This window comes from Bombina bombina, chromosome 6 (genome assembly GCF_027579735.1).
Source record: "Bombina bombina isolate aBomBom1 chromosome 6, aBomBom1.pri, whole genome shotgun sequence".
Lineage (NCBI taxonomy): Eukaryota > Metazoa > Chordata > Amphibia > Anura > Bombinatoridae > Bombina > Bombina bombina.
In genome coordinates, this window is record NC_069504.1 from 251,541,199 (window position 1) to 251,560,702 (window position 19,504).

Here is a 19,504-nt window from a genome sequence, read left to right on the forward strand (position 1 = left end):
GATAGGTATAAGGAAATATGATATAGATCTGTACACCCCAGGAGGAGGAGTGGACTTCTTTCTGCTGGGACGTAGCTTCAATAGGTACTTTGTAAAGTGAACAAAGTTGTTTGTTTTTATAAGTTTGATTGTTTGTATAAGTTTGTGTTGAAAAGAAATACACACAAAAGACAAGAAAGTAACTTTAACCTGTGTATTATAACACCAAATGCTCTTTGTACAAGATGGAACTAAATAACTTTTGGTGTCTGATTAGCACCTATTGTATGTAATCTTTCTTCAATAAATAAAAAAAAATAAAAAAAAAGATACCAAGAGAACAAAGAAATTTTGATAACAGAAGTAAATTAGAAAGTTGTTTAAATTTGCATGCTGTATCTGAATCATAAAAGTTTAATTTTGACTTTACTGTCCCTTTAAAGTCCACACAAAAGTGAGTTAGGGATTCACATTAGGCCCCATTTCTTGTTAAAAAAAAAAGGAGTCTTGGAATATTTGGAGGCACATACATTATTGATAACAAGAAAAAAAAATAATATTAGATTTTCTATTAAAAACAAACATAAAATGTGTGACTGCAGTAAACAATCTATTATTTTAGAAGCTAAATATCAGAGTCTGAATGTATTGTACCAATAACAAATCAGTTTTTGTTATGTAAGCCACAATATCCCCCTGGTAATAGTTATATGCCCTCCAATTCAAGTACAAGAGATGAAGCCCACAGCATTCCATGATACTTACTCACAAAGCACCACATATTTTTGAAGGCACTCAAGCAGGAGTTCGCTTCCTCCTTGATGGAAGTGAAGAGCTGGAAGGACAACATCATCCTTCAAGCAGAAAACTAAATAAGACCACCCCATGCCTTCTTTGTTCTGTTTAATTGACTTGAGATCAGTCAAGCTGAAGAGGAATGACCATTTGCTCTGGTTGTTCTGGGGACTCTGAACACCTAAAATATGAAAGAAAATAGAAAATATGTAGAGATAAAAATAAATAAAACCATGAGATTGTGATAAAGTTTTAGTTACAACTTGAAATGAACATAAATGGTCTTATAATTAATTAAGAACCATATGTAATTAGGAAGTATGGTAAAAATATAATATACCGGTAATAAACCAAGGACTTGAATGCACGCATTTCATTTTTTTTTTTCTTCAGATAACCTTTAATATGAAAAAGGCATAATTTTAGTTTTTATTTGCGTCTACAATGCAATACTGTTACTGGAAAACAATTGTATAAAGCTAAACTAAAAAGTGAGAAAGAAGCAAATACAAAATAAATATCATCAGCTTTCTTTACTAAAAAATACAGTACATAGTTATTTTTGAGAGATGTACCTAAAGTCATGATGAAAGTTTCTAAGATTAGAAATTAGTTGACTACAAAATGCAATTAGAACACAATGCGTATACAAAAAAAACTTTATATTTTTTCAAGATGCCTTTACCCAAATCCTTCCTCTTCTCCTTACAATAACTGTTGAAATATTTTATCTTGGGTCATAAGAAACTAAGAATTAAAAATAATATGTTGCATAGGAAAGAGGAGGAGGAGTGGACTAGGTGCTCCCAATCTACTAAATTATATTACTATGCCACCCACTTGCATTGGAATTTCCACTTAAAGGATAAATCATAGGTGGGCCTGGAGGAAGGCATATTAAGACATTAACAATATAGGTGACCCAGGCTGGATTGCTAAGAAATGCCAATATAGCTTCTAACCAGGGTGGATAAAAGTCAATTTTTTTATTTTAAATTGGATTTTCGTTTATTAAAATCAGATTTATATTTTTTTAATTTAAAGTATTTTTTAAAAAAAAAATTAAGATAGTTTTAATCCCGAAATATAGATTAGTTTTTAATTATATAGCAAGATGCTGCATTATTCATGACTGTGATGTTTAATTTTTTGGGGTAAATTAATTCCATTAATCCATCACAATATCATGCTCTCCCGGAGGTTTCTGTCAGATTATTTTGGTAATTTGTTTTTCCTATAGATATTATCAGATATTGGTTTTGTAGTTCTCAAAAACATAATTTATGCCTACCTGATAAATTTATTTCCGGATATGGTGAGTCCACGGAATCATCTATTACTAGTGGGAATATCACACCTGGCCAGCAGGAGGAGGCAAAGAGCACCACAGCAAAGCTGCTATATATGTCACTATATATGTCACTTCCCTTACCCATAACCTCCAGTCATTCAGCCAAACGGAAAATGGAAAAAGAAGGTAACACAAAAATGTAGAGGTGCCTGAGGTTTTAGTTAAAAATAACTGTCTTAAAATAAAGGGTGGGCCGTGGACTCACCATATCCGGAAATAAATTTATCAGGTAAGCATAAATTATGTTTCCTTTCCTAAGATATAGTGAGTCCACGGAATCATCTATTACTAGTGGGAACCAATACCCAAGCTAGAGGACACAGATGATTAGGGAGGGACAAGACAGGTAACCTAAACAGAAGGCACCACTGCATGAAGAACCTTTCTCCCAAAAGAAGCCTCAGCTGAGACAAAAATATAAAATTTGGAAAAAGTATGCAGAGAGGACCAAGTTGCAGCCTTGCAAATCTGTTCTACAGAAAATTCCTTCTTGAAAGCCCAAGAAGAAGGGACAGCCCTAGTGAAATGAGCTGAATTTCTTTCAGGAGGCTGCTGGCCAGCAGTCTCATAAACCAAACGCATTATACTACTCAACCAAAGAGAAAGAGAAGTAGCTGAAGCTCTCTGACCTTTATGTTTCCCAGAGAAACAAACAGCAAACTGGCGATATTCCTTAGTTGCCTGTAGATAGAAAATTAAAGCATAAAATGTTCCTTATGAGAAGAAACATAAGAACACAGAGAAGGAACAACAATTTTCTGATTAATATATCTATCTGAAACCAATAAGGAAGAAAACCTAACTAGTACGTATAACCGCCTTAACTGCATGAAAGATAAGGCGAATCACACTGCAAAACTGAGAGCTCAGAGACTCTCCAAGCAGAAAAGATAGCAATGAGAAACAAAACCTTCCAAAATAACTTAATATCTATGGAAAGTAAAGGCTCAAACAGAGCCTACTGCAAAACTTTAAGAGCAAGGGCAAAACCCTAATGGGGAGCAACCAACTTAAACAGAGGCCTGATGTAGACCAGTGCCTGACAAAAAGATTGCACATCTAGCACATCCACCAGATGCTTATTTAGCAAAAAAAGACAATGCAGAAAACTGACCCTTCAGGGTACTGACTGACAAACCCTTCTCCAGACCACCCTGGAGAAAGGATAAAAATTCAGAAAACCCCCCGCTTAGACAAAACAAAGCATCCAATCTTCAAGCAGTCAGCTTCAGAGATTTAGATGAAGGAAAAGACAAAGAATCAGAAGTCCTTCCTCAGAGGTAGTCTCCAAGGTGGAGAGACAACATTTCCACTAGGTCTGCATACCAGATCCTGCGAGGCCACGCAGGGGCTAATAAAATCACAGCCGCTCTAATCTGAAAATACGAGTAATGACTCGTGGAAAGAGAACAGACAGAGGAAAAAGGTATGAAAGACTGAAATCCAAGAAAAAAAGTCAGAACATCTATCAGGACGGTCTGCGGATCACATGACCATAAACCGTACCTTTGAAACTTGGCGTTCTGTCGAAATGCTCACAGAAGTCAACTCCTGAAACCCCCCATGTGAGGGTCTACCTAGAGAACACTTCCTGATGAATTATCAGTCTGTTTAGAAGTCTGACTCCCAATTGTCCACCCCTGGAAAGTGGATGACCGACAGCAAATGTGAGCTTCCTCCTACTGAACAATCCAAGTCACCTCCTACATGGCTAAGGAACCCTCCCTAATGGTTGATATAAACCCTATAGGTGATATTGTCCGACTGGAACCAAGCTAGGGACGACTGAGGTCAAGTCATCAGAGCATTGCAAATTGCTCTCAACTCCAAGATGTTTAAAGAGGAGAGCAGACACTTCTTAGTCTATAATCCTTTATGACCCAGACACCTTACCAGCCCAGCAGGTTGGCATCCATGTTCACATCACCCAGGAATATCTCCAGAAACACGCGCCCGGAGATAGATACTCCTAAAAAAATACTACGTAAGAAAGTCTCTTGTAATCTGATCTAAATCTATCCTTTAAGACAGATCCAAAAGTTATCCATGTCATGGAAAATAGCAAAAGAATTGATGTCTATGGAATACGATCAGACCAATTCCCTTCATACACAGGGTCACAGAAAAGTGAAGAAAAATCAACTGCAGCTAAATCCAAACTCCCAACCTCCTGGTTGCAAGATGGCTAAGCTATCCACCGGCCACTAAAACTTACTGTTGGCCAGACAGAAGACTGCAGAGTGGGGAAAAGGAATACTAAGAAAACTAAGAAAACTAGAGAAGATTCCGATTAAGGAAACAATAAATCTCTCAGGTCTAAGTTAATTATGAACAGGCCCACTAATTTGAAGGACAGAATATGAAATATATGAGGTAAATACCTATATCCCATTCCCAAACTGGGACTGGAACTGTCACTCCCAGAGATGAAGACCCTGAATCCAGTTCAAGGAATGCCTCTCATCCTACTTGAATTGCAGAAACTCTAGAAAGAGAAATCTGCATGACCCAAACAAAGTCTCATCCTTAAAAGGAGACACTAGGAGCATGTATTTGGAGGAAACAGAAATAATTGAATCTGCAACTGCAGAACTATAAAGCCTAGGCTGTACCACTAAACCACAGGTAGGCTTCTCAGCTGACCATAAATTTCAGCCACAATGCCCGGCAGCTAGTACAGCAAGTCTAATAAGACAAGACATTGCTCTAAATGAACAATTAAACCTCCAGCTTCTTTCCTATGTCAGAAAGAAAACTATATTATCTCCGCAGAGATCTAAGTTCTCTGATTAAAAGTAGAAAGTTCCCTTCTACTAAAGGCACCGTGTATTTCAAGAGAGATAGCGACAGGAAATCCTAAAAAGGACATAAGACAGGGAGAAATATCCCCAGATTCTCTATAATAATTCTGTGAACATCTCACAGCATGTCTAGAACCCTTCCAGAGAGGACAGAAAAATAAAGAATTGATAAAGTTCACAAAACTCCAAAGGAAAGACAACGATAGGGATCGGTGTCATTGAGTCAGCCAATACCTCCTGATAATATAAGAGGTTTTGAAGCAAACAACTGAAGGATACCACTTCAGTAACAGATGAAGAATTATACTGTCCAGATCTGAGATTTCAGCCTCAGAAACTACCGGCAAATCCTCCTCACTAACTTGGAAGAAGACAAACCTGCGTAGCAGCATGTGGAGCACAAACCTTATTATCTGAGACTTAAAATGTCCTCTTGCCTTTTTTTCCAGAAGTAAAGGAAAACAGACCAAGCCACAGATACCGCAGAAGATACCTGAACTTGCAACTTCTGTAAGCAAATACACTCCTCCAGGAGATTGAGAGGAACCACAGGGCACTGCATGTGACGCCATATAGGCTTGGGACATAAAAGGAGAAAGCTGTGGCAGTGCCTTAACAGCAACATCCTTGGGGACATGAAGTTCAAACCAATGTGTACATTTAAGAGCATTTGCGAAATCAGAGGTACATAAAAAATAAATGTTTAAACCAATTCTTAATTGAGCAAGCCTTCCACACAACTTCAGCATCAGAAAAAGGAATTATACTGCCTGAATCCGAAATTTCACCCTCAGATGCACCCGAACATTCTTCATCCTCAGACTTCTGAGAGGAAAAACTTTGATTAGCCACTTCAGGATCAGAAACCTTACTTACTGTTTCTTTAAACTTCCTTTTGCATTTTCCCTGCAGCATGGGAAAAGCAGACCGCGCCTCAGATACTGCAGAAGATACCTGGGCAATAATATCTTGCAAAATAACTCCAGACGGAGCATGAGAGGAAACACAGGGCACTGCATGTACAGATGAATAGGATTGGGACGCTTGAGGAGAAAGCTGCGGCACATCTGAAACAGGAGGCTCCTGAAAAGCATCCGCCTTAGCTAATCATGGCTCAGGGTCAAAAAGTCTATTTCTATAAGTTCTTTCAATACATGAACAAAAAGGAACTTTTTTTTTCTTTTTTATCTTTTAAACAAAGGATATAATACATACCCCAAAAAAACGTTCTTAAATAAATGTTCCCTTTAAATTTACCAAATCAAGAAAACATACCCCAGGCAACACTCTACACCTCAGCAGAATTACTGAGGTGCCCTACCTGCTGTCCTGCAACCCGCAGCAAACTGAGGGAAAAAAAGATCCCGTTTACAATCCGGATTTCCAGAGCAGCAAAAATAGCAAGAAGCCTTCTAAAAAGCAGAGCCATCTGAAATATGGGCACATCACTCTTACAGGAAGTAAAAAAAAAGCGCCAAAAAAACTCTGACATCACAGAATCAGAACCTCCCTAAAAGGGGCGGTCCTACAGCTTTTTTTTTTTTTTTTTAAACAACTTTCTTGAAAACAACAAACAATAAAACCACCCAAAAAGTACATAATCTGTTACTAAAAACGGATCCTCACTGAGCCATCAATAAAATAAATAACTCCTTCACTAACAGTGCCTGCAAAAACTGCCATAAAAACCTGCACCCTGACAGGATTAATAAAAAACATACCCCTGCAGCGTTTCAGCTGAATAAGAGCCAAATTTTTCCCTGCTACATAGAAAAATAAAACTGCCACTTACCTCAATATTTATCTGTCCGTTAGGACAGCTCACCTGGTTTGAGAGGATGCCATCCCTCACATGGACCTGTGGAAATACTGAAAGACTGAATTAACTTATTAAGGCTATCTAAATAGGGCAGCAAAATGTTTTGGGAAAACGCAGTGAGGATTGTACCCCACAAGTTCCTAATTGCTTAAAAGCCACCATTTCCCTACTGAAGAGACTGACATGGGCTAAGGCTAGACCCTTTAGAAAGATCATAGCAAACCTACTCTGCTTTAAAATAAAAAAATCTTGATTGTAGATCAGACACCAAAACTTCACCTCCTCACTTCACCTCCTCCTTGCACCGCAGGCGAAGAGAATGACTGGAGGTTATGGTCAGGGAAGTGACAAATATAGCAGCTTTGCTGTGGTGCTCTTTGCCTCATAATGCTGGCCAGGAGTGATATTCCCACTAGTAATTGATGATTCCGTGGACTCACCATATCTTAGGAAATAAACTGTGAATTTGTGTCTGCAAAAATAACATGCCCTTCTTCACAGAATATTTTTTATAAAATAAACATACAGAGTTAAGAAATAGATCTTAAATGGACATAACAATGAAAGAAAACTTTTGGGTTTCAGATAGAGCACACAATATTCAGATTTCAGTTTTACTTCTATTATCAAATTTCATTTTCTTGGTATCCTTTGTTGAAGGAGAACAACACTCTAATGGGGCCTAGCTTAACACATTGGGTAAGATAATGACAAGCAGCTTGCTCCCAGTAGTGCATTGCTTCTGAGACTACCTATGTATGCTTTTCAACAATGGATACCAAGAGAAGGAAGTGGAAAATTGTTCCAAATTGCATGTTCTTTCTAAATTATGCAAGATTAATTTTGACTTTACAGTCCATGTAACGCCATTGGCACACAATCTTCCTGTTCACAACAAACATAATGTATACTTACCTGATAAATTCATTTATTTTATGGTGGTGAGAGTCCACGATTCATTACTCATGGGAATGACCTTTCTCTACCACTAGGTAGAGGCAAAGAGTCCCAAACCCCAAGAGCTTTAAAAAAAAAACTCATCTCACACATACCTCAGTCTAATGTATAGCCAAACAAGTGAGGTAGGAAAAAGAAATAAGAGCCATAAAAGGAGCAGGGGGGAAAACATGTGCTGAAGAAAAAACTAACCCCAGGAAACACAAGAAAGAAATGAATTTATCAGGTTAGTATAAATTACGTTTTCTTTCATACAGGTGGTTAGAGTCCACAAGTAATAACAGAGGGATTTTTAAAAACATATTTTTCACTGAGAAATTAAATCCACAACCTCAAATAAATATATTCTTATATTAGAAAATTACAAAAAATATTATATGACAATATATATGATTAACTGCATAACATATAAACCTGCCTGCATAACCATACAGTAAGTGACAGCAATATGATATAACTCTATAGTGTATAAGCATTCCCTTAATCACTTAAAAATAAACAGTACATTATATATACTTATATATAATCCAAAGAGGATTAATATTGCAGATAGGATAAATGTAATAAATACATATAGACTGTAAGGCAGTCATCAGAGAAACTACACAGTCAGAGCTTTGCAGCAACCATATGACATAACTTAAAATAACAGTGTAATAACCACGCCAGGTTTAGAGTGTGATTGCTGAGCATTGTTTAGTGTTCAATTTAAACCTGTGTCTCCTGGACCGTAGTTTAGTATGCTAACTACTGAGCTATTCAGAACCTTATACACACTGGAATTATATTCAGGGTAAACATTTGAAGCCACCTGAGTGTTAAACTGAACAAAATTCCTTGGAGGAAGTAGAAGATTAAGGCAGATTGTATGCAAAATTAGAGATACACAGCTTTAACAAAGTTAAAATAACGTAGGAATAAATTTGTATAGTAAAAACAACAGTGGGTACAGTTTTTGTTCCATAAAACAGTGTAAAAACAGTACACAACTTCTCTGACACTCTAAGCTTAGTGTTAATTCACTAAAAAAAAAAACAGTCTGCAGACTGAAAATGTTAATTCAATCGCCCTGGCAGCACTTTGCATGAGTACTCACCCCTTTCTAGCAACTAAATCCACAAATAGATGAATCAAACTAGATGAATTAGAGACATAGAAATCTGCACTGCTTATCTATACTGAGGTAAGTTTTAGACAGTTTGAAAAAAGTTGAGGGGGGTTGCTAACGGTCAGAATGAGAAAATGGCAAACAAACTAACATTTTCTGTACTGAGCAAAATAAGCATTAAACGCTCATAAAACACACATTCCCTAAAAAAACTAGAGTGCACCACTTAGCTGCACAAAAACACCTGCAGATATCTTAAAATGGCAAACACCTATTATAGAAAGGTGCTAAAAAATTCTCCACAGAGCTGCCAAAGAGTAAAAAAAAAAAAATTTATGCTTTCCTGATAAATTTCTTTCTTTCCGGATATGGTGAGTCCATGGCTTGAGTAATTACTGTTGGAAATAACACTCCTGGCCAGCAGGAGGAGGCAAAGAGCACCACAGTTAAACTGCTAAGTATCACTCCCTTTCTCACAACCCCAAGTCATCCGACCAAAGGGAAATTGAGAAAAAGGAGCAACACAAGGTCTAGAGGTGTCTGAGGTTATAGTCAAAAGAACAACTGTCTTAAAATAAAGTTTGGGGCCGTGGACTCACTATATCCAGAAAGAAATACATTTATAAGGTAAGCATACATTTTGTTTTTCTTTCCTAAGATATGGTGAATCCATGGCTTGAGTAATTACTGTTGGGAACTAATACCCAAGTTAGAGGACACGGATAAATAGGGAGGGACAAGACAGGCAGTCCTAAACAGAAGGCACCACTGCTTGAAGAACCTTTCTCCCAAAAGAAGCCTTAGCCGAGGCAAAAGTATCAAATTTGTAAAATTTTGGAAAAAGTATGTAGAGAAGACCAAGTTGTAGCCTTGCAAATTTGTTCCACAGAAGCTTCATTTTTGAAAGCCCAAGAAGAGGAAACAGCTCTTGTAGAATGAGCTGTAATTCTCTCAGGAGGCTGCTGTCCAGCAGTCTCATAAGCCAAACGAATTATACTTCGTAACAAAAAAGAAAGAATAGTAGCAGTAGGTTTCCCAGAGAAACAGACAAAGAGGGCAGAGGACTGGCGAAAATCCTTAGTCGCCTGTAAGTAGAATTTAAGAGTACGTACAACATCCAAATTGTGTAACAAACGTTCTTTGGAAGAAGGATTAGGACACCGAGAGGGAACAACAATTTCCTGATTGATATTTCTATTAGAAACAACTATAAGAAGGAAACCTAACTTAGTAAGAAGAACCGTCTTATCGGCATGAAAAATAAGGGGAATCACACTGTAGAGCTGAGAGTTCCGAGACTCTTCGAGCAGCAGAGATAGAAACAAGAAACAAAACCTTCCAAGATAACAACTTAATGTCTATGGAATGCAACGGCTCAAACGGAGCCAGCTGTAAAACTTTAAGAACAAAGCTAAGGCTCCCAGGAGGAGCAACAGACTTAAATACAGGCCTGATTTTGACCAAGGCCTGACAAAAAGATTGCACATCTGGCACATCCGCCAAACGTTTATGTAGTAAAACTGATAAAGCAGAAATCTGACCCTTCAGGGTACTGACTGACAATTCCTTCTCCAGGCCTTCATGAAGAAAAGATAAAATTCTAGGAATTCTAATTCTTTTCCAATAGTAGCCCTTGGATTTACACCAATAAAGATATTTATGCCATATCTTATGGTAAATCTTTCTAGTAACAAGCTTGCAAGCCTGAATCATGGTCTCAATGACCGACTCAGAAAAACCACGCTTAAACAGAATTAAGCGTTCAATCTCCAAGCAGTCAGCTTCAGAGAAACGAGAATTAGATGAAGGAAGGGAATGTGAATCAGGAGGTCCTTCCTCAGAGGTAGTCTCCAAGGTGGGGGGATGACATCTCCACTAAGTCTGCAAACCAGATTCTGCGAGGCCACACAGGGGCTATTAGAATCACAGACGCCCTCTCCTGTTTGATACAAGCAATGACTCGTGGAAGGAGAGCAAAAGGAGGAAACAAGTATGCCAACCTGAAAACCCAAGGAACCGCCAGCACATCTATCAGAACGGCCTGCGGATCTCTTGACCTTGAACCGTACCATGGAAGCTTGGCGTTCTGACGGGACACCATCAGATCTAACTCTGGAACCCTCTATTTGAGGACTAAGCTGGAAAACAACTCCGGATGGAGTTCCCACTCCCTGGGATGAAAAGTCTATCTGCTCAGAAAATCCTCTTCCCAGTTGTCTACTCCTGGAATGTGGATGGCAGATAGACAGCAATTGTGGGTCTCTGCCCACTGAAGAATCCAAGAAACCTCCTTCATGGTTAAGGAACTCAGAGTTCCTCCCTGGTGAATGATGTAAGCCACAGAGGTTATGTTGTCTGATTGGAACCTGATAAACTGGCCTGAGGACAACTGAGGCCAAGCCAATAGAGCATTGTAAATCGCCCTCAACTCCAAGATGTTGATAGGAAGAGCAGACGCCTCCTGAGTCCAAAGGCCCTGAGCTTTTAACTAGTTCCAGACTGCATCCATGGTCACGATCACCCAGGAAGGTCTCCGAAAGCATGTGCCCTGAGACAGATGTTCCTGAGAAATCCACCACAGGAGAGAATCCCTTGACGACTGATCTAACACTATTCTCTGAGATAGATCCGCTCGTTGCCATTCCATTGTCTGAGCATGCACAACTGGAGAGCTCTCAAATGGAATTGAGCAAAAGGAATGATGTCCACGGAAGTCACCATCAGACCGATTACCTCCATACATTGAGCCACTGAAGGATGAGCAGAAGCAGAAAAGAGAGGCAAGAGGAAATTATTTTGTTTTCCTGACCTCTATCATAAAAATCTTTAGCAATAGAGAATCTATTATGGTCCCTAAGAACACTACTCTTGTAGCAGGGGAAATTGAGCTTTTTTCCAAATTCACATTCCACTCGTGGGATTGAAGAAAAGACAACCATAACTCTGTGTGAGATTTTGCTAGTTGAAAAGATTGCGACTGAACCAATATGTCGTCCAGGTACAGTGCCACAGCAATTCCATGAGAACGAATCACTGCCAAAAGAGCCCTCAGAACCTTTTAAAAAATTCTGGGAGCCGTGGCTAGACCAAATGGAAGGGCCACAAACTGGACATGTTTGTCCAGAAAGGCAAATCTCAGGAATCTGTGATGGTCCCTGTGAATAGTAACATGAAGATACGCATCCTTTAGGTCTATGGTTGTCATGAACTAACACCTCTTGTACTAAAGGAAGAATAACTCCATCAGAAATCACCTCTCAACTTACTACCAATCTCCCACCACCTCAAAAGCTCATTATCATCCAAAACCCAAATACCCTTAAATATAGCTCTTTTGCCCCTGTTACTGAGGAAGAATTTTCTGCCCTTATACTGTCCTCCCACCTCATTACCTGTCCCCTTGACCCTATCGCCTCACAGCTACTCCCCTCCCTTTCTTCTACCCTCACCCCCATACTCACACACATTTTCAACCTCTCCCTCAGCACTGGTACAGTATATTTCCCTCATCCCTAAAACATGCACTGGTCACACCTATCCTTAAAAAAACTTTCCCTTGATCCAATCTCCCCATCCAACTACCATCCTATTTCCCTACTCCCTCTTACCTCAAAGCTCCTTGAAAAGCTAGTATATGCACGTCTAGCCCATTTCCTTACACTATACTCTTTTCTGGCCCACTGCAATCTGGATTTCGTCCCCATCACTCCACAGAGACAGCAACTGTTAAGGTTACCAATGACCTACTTACAGCAAAATCCAAAGGCCACTTCTCTCTGCTTATCCTCCTTGATCTTTCTGCAGCCTTTGACACTGTTGACCACCCTCTTTTGCTCCAAAACCTCCAATCCTTCGCCATCTGCGACACAGCTCTCTTGTGGTTCTCTTCCTATCTATCTAACCGTACCTTTAGTGTAGCCTTCTCCGGAGCATCATCTGCCCCGTTACCACTTTCTGTTGGGGTACCTCAAGGCTGTGTCCTTAGTCCCCTTCCCTTTTCAATCTATGCGTCATTAGGTACCTTAATAAAGTCCCACGGGTTTCAATATCATTTGTATGCCGATGACACCCAAATCTACTTCTCTGCACAAGACCTACCTCCTTCCTAACTAACCCGTATCACTAACTATCTTACTCATATATCATCTTGAATATCCTTTCACTACCTTAAGCTAAATCTCTCCATAACTGAACTCCTTTGTCCCTCTTTTTCCAAAATCTCCACCCCCCAATTTTCTATAACTGTTGATAATTCCATAATTACCCTACCCCGCATGCCCGATGTCTTGGGGTCACACTTGACTCACTCCTCACATTCAGTCCTTGGCTAAAGCTTGCCGCTTCCACCTTAAAAACATCTCTAAAATTAGACATTTCCTTAAACAAGACATAACTAAGATTTTAATCAACTCTCTCATCCTTTCCCATCTCGACTATTGCAACTCCGTCCTCTATGGTCTACCTAGCTGCGGCCTAGCTTCTTTACAATCCTTAATGCCTCTGCCGGGCTCATCTTCCTTACACGTCGCTCTTCATCTGCTGCACACCTCTCTGCCAATCCCTTCACTGGTTTCCTCTTGCTTACAGGATTAAACACAAAATCCTCATGCTTACATATAAAGCCCTCAAATGCACTGCTCCACCCTACATTTCAGACCTTGTTTCCAGATACTCTATTCCCGTTTACAGGACTTCTCCAGACTGGCCCCCATCCTGTGGAACTCCCTGCCTCGCTCCACAAGACTCTGCTTTAGTTTTAACTGCTTCAAGCGCTCCCTAAAGACTCTACTATTCAGGTATGCATACAATCAACACTAACCTTTCCTAAGTCCATCGCTTTCGCCTTGAACCCCTTAGAATGTAAGCCTATGAGCCCAGCTGTTTGTAGATCACCTTCATAAGAGCCGACTACAAAAGTTCAACTCTCTACCTATTTGATCTCTATAAATGTTATCCTCTATACCAACTATGTTTATAGCGCTGCAGAATATGTTGGCGCTCTACAAATACCTGTTAATTATAATAATAATAATAATATTAATGGAGCATATAGTCTCCATCTTGAAGGATGTAACTTTGAGAAACTTGTTTAGACACTTCAAGTATAGAATGGGACGGAAAGTTCCCTCTTTTTTGGGAACCACAAATAGCTTGGAGTAGAACCTGAGACCCTGTTCCTGCACAGGAACTGGAACTATCACTCCCAGGGAGGAAAAATGTTGTATAAATTTCAAGAACGCCTCTCTATTTATCTAGTCTGCAGATAATCTTGAGAGGAGGAATCTGCCTCTGGGAGAAAAAGTCTTGAATTCCAATTTGTAACCATGGGATACTATGTCCACAGTCCAGGGATCTGGGACATCATAGTATCCAGGCTTGAGAGAACTGAGAAAGTCTGCCCCCCACCTGATTCAATCTCAGATCGGGGGCAAACCCTTCATGCTGATTTGGAATCAGCTGCAGGTTTCTTTGACTGTTTCCCCTTGTTCCAAGACTGATTGGGTTTCCAAGAAGACTTGGATTGTTCCTGCTTGAATGAAGAAGGGGAAGGCTTTCCTCTGAAGTTACGAAAGGAACGAAAATTACTCTGACATCCTTTAGGCCTATTCTTCTGATCATGAGGTAGAAAAGACCCTTTTTTCCCCACCCTTAATATCAGAGATAATTTCTGCCAAACTGGGTCCAAACAAGGTTTTGCCCTTGTAATAAATCGCCAGAAGCTTGACTTTAGAGGACACGTCCACAGACCAGGATTTCAACCATAACGCCCTGCGGGCTAGGACAGTGAAACTAGAAGTTTTAGCTCCTAGTCTAACAACCTGTAAAATGGCATCTGCAATAAAGGAATTGGCCAACTTAAGAGCTTTAATCCTATCTTGATTTGCCTCCAAGGAAGTCTCTACTTGTAGAGAATCAGACAAAGCTTTGAACCAATAAGATGCCACACTAGTCACAGTGGCAACACACACCGCAGGTTGTCATTGGAGACCTTGATGAATATAAATCTTTTTCAAATAAGCCTCCAGCTTCTTGTCCATCTGATCCTTAAAAGAGCAGCTATTCTCAATAGGAATAGTGGTTCTCTTAGCCAGAGTGGAAATAGCCCCTTCAACTTTGGTTACAGCATACCATCGTTATCGGAGTCATCTAAAGTAGCTAAAACCTCCTTTAACAATACACAAAGGTGTTCTGAAGGATTCCACCTCAGTCTCAGAAGAAGACTGAGATTTCACCCTCAGAAATTCCAGATGTATCTTCCTCATCAGACTTATGAGAAAGGACAACTTAGAGAGCAGAACTGAGGACAGGCACCTTACTTTCTGAATTTCTAGAATTCCTCTTGCGTTTTCCCTGTAATCTGGGAATAGCAACTAATGCTGCAGATACCGCTGAAGATACCTGGGCAGCAATTTCTGCTTTTAAATAAACTCCACTAGGAGTTATAGAGAAAGTGCAGGGCACTGCATGTGACGCCATTGAAGCTTGGGACGTAGCAGGAGAAAACTGAGATATTATTTTAACAGCATCATCCTGAGAGACATAAGGCTCAAAAAAAATTACATTTATTTTCGAGATTTTCTTGACACATGAAAAACAAAATTGCATAGGAGCTTCAATTTGTGCATCTAAACATAATAAGCATGAATTCATGAGAGCAGGCTCTTGCTCCATATCAGTCATGTTGTGAAACAGTAAATAAACTTGTACAGATAAGTTTCAAAGATTTTAATATATAATTAAAATAAGTCAAGGAAAAAAAAAATATCCCAAATTAGTATCGATCCCCAGCTAAAATTATGTGAGAAAAGTTAAAAAACATTTAATAAACATCAAATAAACTTCTAAAATACCCCACAGGCAACCCCACCACTTAATTACTGAGGTGCCTTATCACTACCAATTAAGACCCGATCACCCAGAAATGGAGAAAAACAACTTTTTGCTAAACGTTATGAAGTAAAGCCGGTCATGTGACCGCAACTGCAGAGCTCAAATTACTGCTGTGACACAGAGAGGCACTAAAAATAGCTTCCTGGTACACTGAGTACCAGAAATAACTGTTCTTTCAAACCAGACAGTTTAAAATGTTGCATCAATTTTAAAGCAATGGGGAAATGAATAAGCTTCTAAATTAGAAAATTCAGCCTTACTTTCAGTTTAAACTTGTATTGTTTTATCAAGTAAATATGTGCAAGAAAATAAAGCCTAATAAAAACATTTTACCCTTTCTTTTTAAAATTATTTAAATGTTAGTCTCACACATTCTACAGTGCCTGCTTCATGCCCCAGTGTAACCCATACAACAGGATTATCTATGTCCCAATAAAAAAGCAGTGTATTTTAAATTGTTAAGTGCATGGTCTCCCCAACTGGAAGAAAAAGCACTTACCTGCTCCGCTGTCCGGCATGTAGACAGTTACAAGGTATGAGAAGACATATTCTTCACAGAGACCTTTGAAAAACATAATTTATGCTTACCTGATAAATTCCTTTCTTCTGTAGTGTGATCAGTCCACGGGTCATCATTACTTCTGGGATATTACTCCTCCCCAACAGGAAGTGCAAGAGGATTCACCCAGCAGAGCTGCATATAGCTCCTCCCCTCTACGTCACTCCCAGTCATTCGACCAAGGACCAACGAGAAAGGAAAAGCCAAGGGTGAAGTGGTGACTGGAGTATAAATTAAAAAATATTTACCTGCCTTAAAAACAGGGCGGGCCGTGGACTGATCACACTACAGAAGAAAGGAATTTATCAGGTAAGCATAAATTATGTTTTCTTCTGTTAAGTGTGATCAGTCAACGGGTCATCATTACTTCTGGGATACCAATACCAAAGCAAAAGTACACGGATGACGGGAGGGATAGGCAGGCTCTTTATACAGAAGGAACCACTGCCTGAAGAACCTTTCTCCCAAAAATAGCCTCCGATGAAGCAAAAGTGTCAAATTTGTAAAATTTGGAAAAAGTATGAAGCGAAGACCAAGTTGCAGCCTTGCAAATCTGTTCAACAGAGGCCTCATTCTTGAAGGCCCAAGTGGAAGCCACAGCTCTAGTAGAATGAGCTGTAATTCTTTCAGGAGGCTGCTGTCCAGCAGTCTCATAAGCTAAACGCATTATGCTACGAAGCCAAAAAGAAAGAGAGGTAGCGGAAGCTTTTTGACCTCTCCTCTGCCCAGAGTAAATGACAAACAGAGAAGACGTTTGTCGAAATTCCTTAGTTGCCTGTAAGTAAAATTTTAGAGCACGGACTACATCCAGGTTGTGCAGTAGACGTTCCTTCTTTGAAGAAGGATTTGGGCATAAAGAAGGAACAACAATCTCTTGATTGATATTCCTGTTAGTAACTACCTTAGGTAAGAACCCAGGTTTAGTACGCAGGACTACCTTATCCGAATGAAAAATCAAATAAGGAGAATCACAATGTAAGGCTGATAATTCAGAGACTCTTCGAGCCGAGGAAATAGCCATTAAAAATAGAACTTTCCAAGATAACAACTTTATATCAATGGAATGAAGGGGTTCAAACGGAACGCCCTGTAAAACATTAAGAACAAGGTTTAAACTCCATGGTGGAGCAACAGTTTTAAACACAGGCTTAATTCTGGCCAAAGCCTGACAAAAAGCCTGGACGTCAGGAACTTCTGACAGACGTTTGTGTAACAGAATGGACAGAGCTGAGATCTGTCCCTTTAATGAACTAGCAGATAAACCCTTTTCTAAACCTTCTTGTAGAAAAGACAATATCCTAGGAATCCTAACCTTACTCCAAGAGTAACCTTTGGATTCACACCAATATAGGTATTTACGCCATATCTTATGGTAAATCTTTCTGGTAACAGGTTTCCTAGCCTGTATTAAGGTATAAATAACTGACTCAGAAAATCCACGTCTTGATAAAATCAAGCGTTCAATTTCCAAGCAGTCAGCTTCAGAGAAGTTAGATTTTGATGTTTGAAGGGACCCTGTATCAGAAGGTCCTGTTTCAGAGGTAGAGACCAAGGTGGACAGGATGACATGTCCACCAGGTCTGCATACCAAGTCCTGCGTGGCCACGCAGGTGCTATTAGAATCACTGATGCTCTCTCTTGTTTGATTCTGGCAATCAATCGAGGAAGCAACGGGAAGGGTGGAAACACGTAAGCCATCCTGAAGTCCCAAGGTGCTGTCAGAGCATCTATCAGGACTGCTCCTGGATCCCTGGATCTGGACCCGTAACGAGGAAGCTTGGCGTTCTGTCGAGACGCCATGAGATCTATCTCTGGTTTGCCCCAACGTCGAAGTATTTGGGCAAAGACCTCCGGATGAAGTTCCCACTCCCCCCTGATGAAAAGTCTGACGACTTAAGAAATCCGCCTCCCAGTTCTCCACTCCCGGGATGTGGATTGCTGACAGGAGACTCTGCCCAGCAAATTATCTTTGATACTTCCATCATAGCTAGGGAGCTTCTTGTCCCTCCCTGATGGTTGATGTAAGCTACAGTCGTGATGTTGTCCGACTGAAACCTGATGAACCCCCGAGTTGTCAACTGGGGCCAAGCCAGGAGGGCATTGAGAACTGCTCTCAATTCCAGAATGTTTATTGGCAGGAGACTCTCCTCCTGACTCCATTGTCCCTGAGCCTTCAGAGAATTCCAGACGGCACCCCAACCTAGAAGGCTGGCGTCTGTTGTTACAATTGTCCAGTCTGGTCTGCTGAATGGCATCCCCCTGGACAGATGTGGCCGAGAAAGCCACCATAGAAGAGAATTTCTGGTCTCTTGATCCAGATTCAGAGAAGGGGATAAGTCTGAGTAATCCCCATTCCACTGACTTAGCATGCACAGTTGCAGTGGTCTGAGGTGTAAGCGTGCAAAGGGTACTATGTCCATTGCCGCTACCATTAAGCCGATTACCTCCATGCATTGAGCCACTGACGGGTGTTGAATGGAATGAAGGGTGCGGCAAGCACTTTGAAGTCTTGTTAGCCTGTCCTCTGTCATTTCTACAGAATCTATAAGAGTCCCCAGGAAGGGAACTCTTGTGAGTGGAACGAGTGAACTTTTCTTTTCGTTCACCTTCCATCCATGTGACCTTAGAAATGCCAGCACTAACTCTGTATGAGACTTGGCAGTTTGAAAGCTTGAAGCTTGTATCAGAATGTCGTCTAGGTATGGAGCTACCGAGATTCCCCGCGGTCTTAGTACCGCCAGAAGAGCACCCAGAACCTTTGTGAAGATTCTTGGAGCTGTAGCCAATCCGAATGGAAGAGCCACAAACTGGTAATGCCTGTTTAGGAAGGCAAACCTTAGGTACCGATAATGATCTTTGTGAATCGGTATGTGAAGGTAAGCATCTTTTAAATCTACAGTGGTCATGTATTGACCCTCTTGGATCATAGGTAAAATTGTCCGAATAGTCTCCATCTTGAACGATGGAACTCTTAGGAATTTGTTTAGGATCTTTAAGTCCAGGATTGGTCTGAAAGTTCCCTCTTTTTTGGGAACCACAAACAGATTTGAGTAAAACCCCTGTCCCTGTTCCGATCGTGGAACTGGATGGATTACTCCCATTAACAAGAGCTCTTGTACGCAGCGTAGAAACGCCTCTTTCTTTGTCTGGATTGTTGACAATCTTGACAGATGAAATCTCTCTCTTGGAGGAGAGTATTTGAAGTCCAGAAGGTATCCCTGAGATATTATCTCTAGCGCCCAGG

At 40.2% G+C, this 19,504-nt stretch overlaps 1 protein-coding gene across 1 annotated transcript in view; it reads right to left on the reverse strand.

Moving 5' to 3' along the window:
• TBC1D15 (TBC1 domain family member 15) overlaps positions 1–19,504 on the reverse strand; it is a 903,088-nt gene that overhangs the window by 693,823 nt on the left and 189,761 nt on the right. The window contains exon 5 of the mRNA XM_053719215.1: positions 743–955. Within this exon, the coding sequence (XP_053575190.1) occupies positions 743–955 (213 nt within the window). The remainder of the gene's footprint in view (positions 1–742; positions 956–19,504) is intronic.